Genomic DNA, 10740 nt, shown 5'->3' on the forward strand with positions numbered 1-10740 from the left:
GTACTGCAGTCGCTTTACCGCACCGTTGTGACGAAAAGGGAGCTGAGCCAGAAGGCAAAGCTCTCTGTCTACCGGGCCATTTTCGTTCCTACCCTCACCTACTGTATGGCCATGAAGGATGAGTCATGACCGAAAGAACGAGATCGCGGGTACAAGCGGCCGAGATGGGTTTTCTACGCAGGGTGTCAGGTGAGAAGTTCGGTCATCCAGGATGGACTCGGAGTTGAACCGCTCCTCCTTCGCGTCGAAAGGAGCCAGGTGGTTCGGGCACCTAGTTAGGATGCCACCTGGGCGCCTCCCTAGGGAGGTGTTCCAGGCACGTCCAGCTGGGAAGAGACCAGGGGGTAGACCTAGGACCAGGTGGAGGGATTATATCTCTTCACTGGCCTGGGAGCACCTTGGGAAACCCCAGTCAGAGCTGGTTGATATGGCCAGGGAAAAGAAAGTTTGGGGCTCTCTGCTGGAACTGCCACCTTCGCGACCCGACCACGGATAAGCGGGAGAAGATGGATGGATGGTTTGTCTCTACAAACCACCAATTTGGAATGTTAACAATATTTACTGCAGCTTTACATTTGAAGATCTTGTGTCATCTAATTGTTTTTCCTAATATAACAATCTGCAGCTTTTAAATAAATACGTTTTATTCAACATAATAAAAATAATAACTGCACCCATAACAGATTTCTCGACACAGCTTTAAAAACAGCAAATGAGACCTTGTTAAGTCTCTAGATAAGTTCCTTTCATTCCTGCTCCAGTACATTTTCCACAGTATTTAAAAAAACAGAGCTGCAGACTGAATCTTGTGATTAATATAACAAGCTTTACTGCACAAGATACATTCTGACTGAAACCCTTTCACATTTATCCATCCGCACAAATGCATTCGCAGTGGTTTTGCCAGCAGATGTCGCCACTTGCGTTAATGCATGGAAACAGAAAACTATTTCCAGTATGTTTACTTCATGGCTTCAGAAAGCTTTTTATCGCCGATCACTACTGAATATCCCACATATCTACTATTTTCTTTTAGATTTATGGTATGATTATGTTCAATTAGACACTAATTAAATCTAATCCTTTCACTGCGATAAAACTAAATCAGCAACACAACATGTAGTTCCTGACATGATTTGTGGAGCCCCTGCATGTGTTTTCTAACGCCTCATTGTGAAAATGAGATATACTGTAATTGTCTCGTCTCTAGTTTAGCAGGATTTATCTACCGCTGCCAGCTAATTAGACAAATAGCCCTTACAATACTGCTTCAATAATCTTTCAGGAGACACTGCTATAAACATTCTATACATGTAATGTTCAGATATTCTGATATGCTTGCTTTATACTGAAAGAGACAGGGGATGTTCCTTTGATCACATGATAAAAAAGGGCCATGGCTTTTTTTAAGACCATGTCAAAAAAGTTAAAAGTTACCATGAGGCTTTTTCACTCAGTGGATTATATCTTCATTCCTCCCTTTCACTCCTGATATGCAGACAGTATCATAATGGCGCCCATCATTTTGGGCATCGTTTGGCCTAAGGGAGCGGAGTGAAAATACTTCATCAAAGAACATCATATTCTCTTTCTCTGGATGCTGGCCAGCTCTGCGGTGACACCACCTGCTCATATTGTTCTACCGTCTCTCCCTGCACTGGGTAAAGCATGTTCAATCCACCGCTCGTGACACCTGAATAAAAGCTCAAACCCCTAAGCCAACGTTTAATTAGTAATGTGAAGGATATGACCGTCACAAGTCAGCACGGTGAGACGTTTCACAGACTGCAGACTTTAAAGTCACTCACATGGAAGTAGTCTGAGGGCAAGGGTTGGTATATAATGTTTCTACTGCAGCCAGGTGTCTGTGACTCAAAAGATATTTCGTGATAAAAGAGAAAGACCGTCTCGTCAAAAGATGACAAATGAATGACAGTCATTACAAAAGGCTGAAAGGCCGTGGTGGAACAATCAGAAGTCTGTGAGGCAAGGATACCCTGTTACCAACAGCAACACCTTTTTAAATATAGTCTATAAGCGCAGTAGATTAACTGTGATGTCTTCAGTTGGGAAAGAAACATGAAGACGCAGATTTCAAGGAAATGTATATAATTGAGTTATTATTAAGTCAATTCCATGAAAAGACCAACAGTGTGTCCATCTCCCAATACTTATCATTGGTACCCAGCTCTTAGAACATTTGTGCCAACTGTAAATTGTTAAAGTGGGTCATAAACAAAGCATTATCCCAATTTATAACTGTTCTGTCATTTTCTATAACATCTGGTCACTGTAGTTTTTAGCAACATTTATGGTAGCATTACTTAAACAGAAAGAAATACGGTAGTGTTTCTCTTGGGAAACAAATACTTGAATACATTTGATGCTATAGTGACTATTAATCGATGCATGACAGTGTATGTAGCATGGAGTCTAAGCTGACTACAGTATGTATTCATGGTGATAAAGGAACATATTACCCAGTGCAAGTGTGGCTTATTAACAGTAAAGCTTCATTGCTGGTTTTGGTCTTTTTGTGCGATTTGTTTGGGATTGGAATAATCTAGAAAAGTAGCAGTTTTATACTATAAACATGAAGCCTACCTTTAACCTCTTGTCCAATCGATAGGCCGGCCCATTTTCTCTGTTTAGAAGAAAAGAAAGTGATTAATTTAGAAGCATGTCTCGTCTTTTTCTTTTTGTATTAACACAATATTGCCAAAGACAAAAGGCAATTTTTTACCATTTTGCCATAAACAAGGAAACTAGATTTTCCAGAAGATTTAAGCTATACTTTATACTTGACGTGTTTTAGAAACATCAGTGTAACGTTCCTCTGCAACTTGGTCTTATTATTTCACAACACATCTTTATTCGCCTGTTGATATTTCACACAAGCTGGGTTTCTGACATGGGGACCAATGATGGCAGTTATGTCAAATGATAAGCCAATCAACCAATAGATAGTGTTTATTGAATTCTTGTGGTAAAATAAGACCGTGTTGAGGAGGTTACAGTAGTACCTGTGAGCCGTTGTGGCTGCCTTAAAGACGGCGGAAGAGCAGGCAGAGAAAGGCGAGGCAAAAAAGGAAGAAGCAGTAACACACAGATTGAGACAAACAGAGAAGTCCGAGCAGAGAGCGCACAGCAAAACACACAAGAGAGTATATGAGGTTACATATTGATATCAAGATTAAGATAAGATAATGTTTGCAAAACTGATATTTGAATACATTTTGCAGCTTTCAACTCCATGCAAGTGTTGAACAGTGCTTTGTTAAGTTCAAATGCTAAATTAGACTAATATTTATTTTATTCTACAAGTAACATCAAGCAACTGAGATAAATGGTTAGCTACAGTATGTCAAATTAATCATTGTTATTATTTCCCCCCACATAATCAATATATTTTAGATTCATTCTGCAGAACACAGTTCAGCAGCGATGCACAGCCACCCTCAGGCAACACAGTAACCATGTGGTAGGCAACATGTTGCCATTGCATAGTGAGGCGTACCTGTGGCAGGCTGAAGGCGATGGTCCCGGCGTTAACACTGGGATGCTTCTTCAAGGTGAACACGTACATGTGGGCTACATTGCGCACAGTCACATGTCTATATTGAGGTCAAAACAGAACAAAGGATTAAACGTGATATACAGTAGAGATAGCAACCCAGATGTTACTGTTTTTCCAGATGTTCCTACTCACTGTTCAAACTGTGGCTCCTTGTCATTGATGACGGCACAGTTGGTCAGTGACAGCTCGTCTGTAGGGCACCGAGCCGCTTGCATGAACTGGAACGAGAGCAGAGACATGTAAACAGTGAGTCGACTGGGGAGGTAGTATCTGAGTATTGAGTGGTCAAACCTGGAAATGAGCCAGCAAGTTTTGCACCTCCTGTTCTCTTGTTTTGAAGTCAGTTATTTATTTTAATAGGTATTAGGTAAGATCTTTAAAATAAGGTCTGTGGTTCATACAAGCTCAAGACATGACACGTTTTGTTTTATCCAGAAAATACATCAGGAAATACATCCACTCCTGAATTTAAACTATTTATTCAAGTGAAAAAAGGCTGTTGGCAAGTGGCTATGAGACTAATGAGACTACAGAGGTTGTCAGGGCCCTTAAACGTCAACAGCGTAAAGATGATAAACTAGTGGTGTTTATGTTGAAGTCGTGCGAGCGTACTGTAGTTAATTTATAGCTTTAGACTTCTGTCGATTGCATTAACGCTATGTCCATTTGTAAAGAATATCTTACCAAAGAATAGAAAGCGTGTACTTTAGTTGCAACATCATTAAAGGCCCCACGTCTTTTTCCCACTCATGAATGCAACAGAGCTTTTTTCCACAATAATCCAAGGGAATAATCCTATTGACTTATTGTTGATAGACCCAGGGTGATGCTCACTTCCTGGTTGGCCTACAGAAATACACCGTCCCTACAGCACTATTTTGGACTGTTACGGAAAATAATTCACCGTGTTTATAGTTGGTATGCATGGATCTTTTGTAGCTCAACACTCTCATGACTTTGCCTCCAATCCCCTCTAGCTCAGAGATCATGCTTGGAAAACCTCCATTACACGCATGTTGCTATGGTGATCTCTTTACACTGCTAAAGCCTCCTGAGAGCTTAAGTACACTGGAAACTTCCAGAGAGGTCTGATGCTCCTCACATTCTTACTCTGTTCTTTTTTTAAATGTCAAGTGCCTGTGTGTGGAGTGTACGCTCAGCTTCCTCTGTGTATTGCTGATGTATTCTACTGGCTTTCATTGGTAATGTCCAAGTGGTTTACAGCCATTGTATTTGCTTGAATAGAGTGAATAAATGTTTGTCAAACACACAAGAAAGAGGTTCCTTTTGTCTTTCCTTGAACTGCAGGGATGGTCCTAATGTGGAACAATTGGGTCTGAGAAATTCAACCCTGCTCGAGTAGGGAAACCATTATGTGCTGCAGACAGTGGACATACTGAATTTAAATTGACTTGTTTTATCAGCTTTATCAAGCATGAAAGTGACCCAATCAAGCTTATGGCAATTCATGTTTTTCAGCTTATGATCATTTCAGCAATATCTAATTTTGTGCCCTCTTTTATCTCAGTTTCATTATGCTATAAAGTGGAAAATTGCAGGTGGGTTTTTGGATCTTGCTTCCAACAGAGACAAATAAGGGGATATATTATGCAATTTTGTAGTTCATACTTACATATTTGGTTTCTACTAGGACATCTTAATGATTTGACTGATATGGTCTGTCTGAATATACTGTACCTGTTTCCCTCTCTGTTTAACACACTTAGTGGTGCATTTCTACAAAGGAAGTATTTAAGCTTTGGGAGATTCTAAGATGGGAGGCCATTTATTCTAATGAACCTTCATGTGACAAAGGCAGGGGGAAATCTTAATGGCTTGCTGAGTCGCAATGTGTGTGATTTATATATATTTAGAAAGTGTGTACAACGTAATGCACAAGGCAATCATATGACCATCCCTATAAAACCAAGGTAGCTAAAAGTGACTTGTCAATCACTAGGTAGACCTGCCCTCTACTACATGGAAGCCAAGTAACAAAATAAGCAATGTGCTGTGTTAAAAAAAAGACTTACATTTATCCATGTGACCATAACCTATGTGCAAAATGTTTACTGTGGTAATAATGTATGAGGTAGGGTAATATTCTCAAAAGACTTTTACACAATCACACTTCTTTTTGAAAACAAGTGAACCTAACCCCAGCAGGATTTGATAAAGAATTCATCTTTGAAAAACATCCTCATACTGTAAACTGCACTTTTCACAGCCAGAGGATGTCTGAGCAGATTATATGATCCCGTCACATTGTGGGAAATTTGGGTTTAAACAACCTCAATGTTTTAAGCTCTTCTCCCTCTGCCAGACCCCTGAGTGATGTTCTAACATTGCCTCACACTGCGTTCCTCAACAGACTGCAGCATTTCATCATGAGAACGTTGCAATATGGTCTAATAACAGTCAGACCCAGTGCTAGCTACTGGCTAGGTGAATCAGCATGGTGAAGCAAGCACCTTCAATATCCACTGTGATGGTATAGCTACTAAAGGTTCAGCATTAGGAAGAGCCTTTATTTGGCACCAAGATTATATTACAAACAGCCCCACTTGATAAGGCAAAATGAATAAACTATGAAACCACGAGCAAATGTTTGTGGCATAAAAACCTTCACAGTGGGTTTTGAATAAACAAGTTGAATTAATAGGAATATACAATACAAATGATTGTTCATTTTCAACCTGTAATCTCATTACAGATTGATGATGCATAGCAGTGAAATAGAAAGGGTGGACTTAGTATTCAAATGAATTTTGAATTAAGTGGTGACCGAGAATCTTGTAAAAATGTATGCAAAAGGCCAACTGTAATTCTAAGTACTGATCATATTTGTTATCGTTAACAGCAAAGTAACTAAAGGTACTACGTTAATGTTGTGGAGTAAAGGTACACTATTTATCTCTGAATTGTAGTGGAGTAGAGGTATAAAAGTAGCATAACATGGAAATACTCAAGTAATGTACAAGTAGCTCAAATACATTACTTGAGTAAATGTACTTAGTTACTTTACACCACTGGGTCTGCAGCTAATAAACTGAAACGTAAGCGTAGACTGCTGCATAGAGTCATTCTAAAAACACTGCGACTTTCTGTACACTGCAGCTACTTTAAAAATGGCCACTGCTATAGGTAGTAAGTTGACTATTCAACACAAATTCCATTAATCTTACTGCACTTCTGGTTTGTTTTACCCATTAAATACAGTCAACACTTCCTTCATGCAATCATTGGTTTAGCCTTTCATACGGAGCTGTATTAACTGCATCATTTGTTTCCATTCCAAGTACATATTGCCCATACATTTTGCGGGACTAGCAGCTTTGTGGTTGATACGTATATGAAGTTATAGGCTATCTAGAACAACATCAGTGGTAGCACTATATGCTAGCAGTGGTCACAAGATACTCCATTCCACTTCCGGGCTACGAAGTTTTGAATGACATCTGACTGCCACAGTGGCTAAGTGCTGTGCTGGCTCACTTTACGTGTACAAAAAAAGCTTCTCGTTCCTCAAGTCCACGTTAGGTTAAGTATTCACTTGTTTCTGTTCGTGTTGTGTTGAAATTGTCATATTTGCTTCAAAGAAACTCACCCGGTCGGTCATCTTTGTGCTTTTTTTTTTTTTAAACTCCGGTTCAAGTGCAATTCAGCAGAAACGTTGCGCTGACAGAACAACTGCACAACTGAGAAAGTGACGTGCGGAGAGGCGGGACCTGTTGACGCAGATGATGTCACCACGCACAGGAAACGTAGGGAAGTCAGATGAGTAGATGCGCACTTCACCACCTCTTTCCTCAGCTGACTCTGCAGTAGGAAAACATTTCTCTCTACATACACGTCACAATAGAGCGATATGTGACCTTTTCAAAGGGATGTTGTCTTTATTTCATATTTCACTTCACCTTGTTAATTATGTATAGTGGAAAGAGGTGTAGGATTAAGGAGGTGTCCCATCAACATTATTCATACTAATTTCCTTGAAAAGCACTACATGCAAGGAAATAAAAATAAATAGAAAATGCTCTTAGTGATTAATAATCCAAACGTTTCGCAACTGTTTTGACAAATTGTCATTGTTTATGTCTTTTTGACATACATTTTGTATTTATATTTTGCAAATGTATTTAAGAGCGAAACCTGTACAAAAAATATCCTTATGATGGAAGTATTTTTCTCAATGCTTGTGCGTTAATATGAATGTCTTCAGAGGTAAATAAACATATCCTGCATTTTGTGGCAATAGTTTCAACAGTGTTGAAATAAAAACTTCTATCCGTTTTGATAAATAGATTTTTATTTGATTGGTGATGTTCACAGATGCTCCTTTATCTCTTGTGACTAACTTGGTTTTAAAGTGTTATAAAAAGAAAAGGTCTGAAGCCAAGTTTGACAAAATGAGTTAGAGAAATCATCCTGTTGGTGTAAAAAAAATAAAAAAATAAAAACAATCCAGAAACTCAGTTTAATTTATTTAATGCCCTTCATGTAAAGTTACTTTTTCAAAATACTGACCAATAGCAGCAGGAGAAAGCATCTTCTGTATTTTCTTAATATGGATTCTTGATGAATTGTTTGTCCTTCCCTGTGAATTGTCCTCTGGTTAAACTAACCTAATCCCAGCTCCTATTGAGCACGTCAGAGACTCTCCAACATGCAAACCCCCAGTCTTCTCACCTTCATACTGTAAAATAAATACCATCGTTGAGTGGCCGCTGATAGTTAAGAGTCAAATTAGCATCAGCATATTATTTTTGCAAAAGACCAGACAAAAAATACCCTTAAAATACAAAATATTTATTTTGAAAATGTCTTTATAAGAGTTAAACATAAAAAAAAAAAAATCAAATCAAACCCATACAAATTGTTTGGTTACTAGCATTCCACACTAGTGCTAGGAACTAATAATGGATAATTGCTCACTCAGGGGGAACTCAAAGGCGATGAATACATCTCCACCTCTTCAGATTTCATATTGCACCCAAACACTGAGGCAAAACAGAAGCGCCCAGAAAGTGGCACTGGTGGTGAAATGGCATCCTGTCTGATCTTAAGACTAACATAACCAGGGTGGGCAGGCATGTGGCAACTATCCAAATTCTTTTTTTCTTAAACAAAAACACAAAAACGGAAAACAAATAAAGTGAGTTTAATACATATCTGAAATACAGTGGTGACTTAACTGTTGGCATTGATATGGAAAGGAAAAAGTAATAAATGAGGGGGGGCTCTTCGACCAAAATTCAGTATTCCAAGGAGTATCCCAACCTTTTAAAATCTGAGCAGTGTGCTTCTGAAAGTAATGGAGAAGAAGAAAGACTGGTTTTCAGTTGGTAGCAGAGTCTGAGCCGCAGAGGTCAGCGATGCACCTTGGAGGCTGCAGTGGAGTCAGCTTAAGGCTAGTTAGCCCGACCTTAAAGCAGATATAAACGTATATTTATTCTTAAACCTTTTTTATCTTTTTATTGTGGTTGTACAATATTCCCTGATGGCCTGATTTGGCCGCTGAGTGTTATACAGAATCCTGAAGAGATATCAAAATTAAAGAGGAAGAAAACAAACAAGAGAAGTGATGAAATTGTCCATTGAGGGGAGAGGAAGGGTGAGTTTGATGGGGGGAATCCTGTTTGATGCAGTTTGTGGGACCCTTTTGTCGCTCTCCCTTGTCCCCCTTCTTAAAATGTTACACACGCTGGTCAAACACACACTGTCCCTCCATCGCACTGCCGTGGTTATCTGCTCTGAGGATGAAAGACAAGTGTATTGTTAAGACTAAAGAACGAGCTCGAAAACAATGATTTTTTTTCAAAATTAGATTTATTTCTTTACCTATGTCAACTTCTTGGCTTTGTTGTAAAGTGAATCCACAACTTTGCTCATGTTCTGAATTGTTTCCAATGCCGCTCCGTATGTTTTGTCCACAGGGGGCTCGTCGAAAATGATCAAGACCCCTTCTCCTTGGTCCAGGATTCCTGCGCAAAGATATGTCACAAAAACATTAGACACTACACTGAATATACTATGCTCCATTCTTTAGGTGTACATGTTTTATACCCGGCAATTTCTATTACCGTGAAACTTTGTATCCAGAATCATCTGCGATAATTTCCTCTCAACATCCCCCTATAAAAAAAAAGAGAAAGGAATAATGAAACCCTCGTTTCAACGAGCTGTAAATGATGATTGTAACTCTCAGGAAACATTTCTTCACTGCACATATACATACCTTAGACAGTTTGATAAGACCGGATATGTGTTCTATCTGAAAACAGAAGGAGAGAACATCAAATCATTAATTTCATTAAACAATGATGAGGAATAAGTACAGTGCAGGGTTCATGCACTTTTTCAACAATGATTTTCAATGACTTTCCATGACTTCTCAATGACCTTTACCTAATTTTCCATAACCAAAAAAAGATTACCACTGAAAATTGTTTATTTTAACATGGAACAGGAAAATAAGGTCTGCATATGAAACATGTTGTGCCTATCTAAAACAAATCAAATAGTAGGCTACTAGCTTCTACACGCTGAAGCAACTGTAGTCAGGGATGCAAACTCATCAGGTATGAAAAAGGTGACAAGGATCCGAGCCCCCGGCTCCCCCACCCCACGGAATATCGGCTTTAAAATGAGGAATAACAGAGGGTATTAGCAGAACAACTAAAGCAGCAGTGTTAATAATAACAGAAACGCCAAAGAGTCACATCTAATAGAAATATATAAAAGCATTTATTTTAATTGTGGAGCAGTCAGTTTATAATTTTGGCAGGACTGTTGAGCATTTTGAAAATGTATTTTCATGCCTCTGTGCAAGGCTTAGTCTTTCTATCTGTATAGCCACTGGTGTAAAGTAACTAAGTTCATAAAGTCAACAAGTACTGCACGTGGGCACAATTTTGAGACACTTTTACTTTATTTAAGTATTTCAATGTTTTGCTACTTTGTACTTCTACATGTATTTAATACCTTTAGTTACTTTATAGATGTGGATGAATGATGTGAAATATAATCAAGTGTTAAATCAGACTTATTTCCACCTGGAGTAAATTCACAAGCTACCCTTTAGTATACAAAGTCATTCAAACTAGCTGCACCTTTACCAGCTTTGAGAACACTTTCATGATCATCATTATAAAACATATCAT

The 10740-nt window shown here is 38.7% G+C and overlaps 2 protein-coding genes across 2 annotated transcripts in view; both read right to left on the reverse strand.

Moving 5' to 3' along the window:
* Positions 1-2586: 2586 nt before the first annotated feature.
* Positions 2587-7312, reverse strand: LOC104954978 (vesicle-fusing ATPase-like; the record flags this gene model as incomplete). The annotated part of the gene is made up of 4 exons (XM_010782197.1): positions 7185-7312; positions 3710-3795; positions 3518-3614; positions 2587-2644 (listed from the first exon to the last, which is right to left on the reverse strand). Coding segments are annotated over exons 1-4 (253 nt in total), but the record flags the coding sequence as incomplete, so codon positions are not given.
* A 1410-nt stretch (positions 7313-8722) lies between these two features.
* The window catches only part of LOC104954976 (26S proteasome non-ATPase regulatory subunit 11B), a 9651-nt gene continuing 7633 nt past the window's right edge, over positions 8723-10740 (reverse strand). The window contains 5 exon segments of the mRNA XM_010782195.1: positions 8723-9330; positions 9419-9561; positions 9661-9712; positions 9816-9856; positions 9958-10016. Coding sequence (XP_010780497.1) covers positions 9419-9561; positions 9661-9712; positions 9816-9856; positions 9958-10016 — 295 coding nt within the window. The 3' untranslated portion in view covers positions 8723-9330.

This window comes from Notothenia coriiceps, unplaced genomic scaffold, assembly GCF_000735185.1.
Source record: "Notothenia coriiceps isolate Sejong01 unplaced genomic scaffold, NC01 NC01_scaffold00024372, whole genome shotgun sequence".
Classification (NCBI taxonomy): domain Eukaryota; kingdom Metazoa; phylum Chordata; class Actinopteri; order Perciformes; family Nototheniidae; genus Notothenia; species Notothenia coriiceps.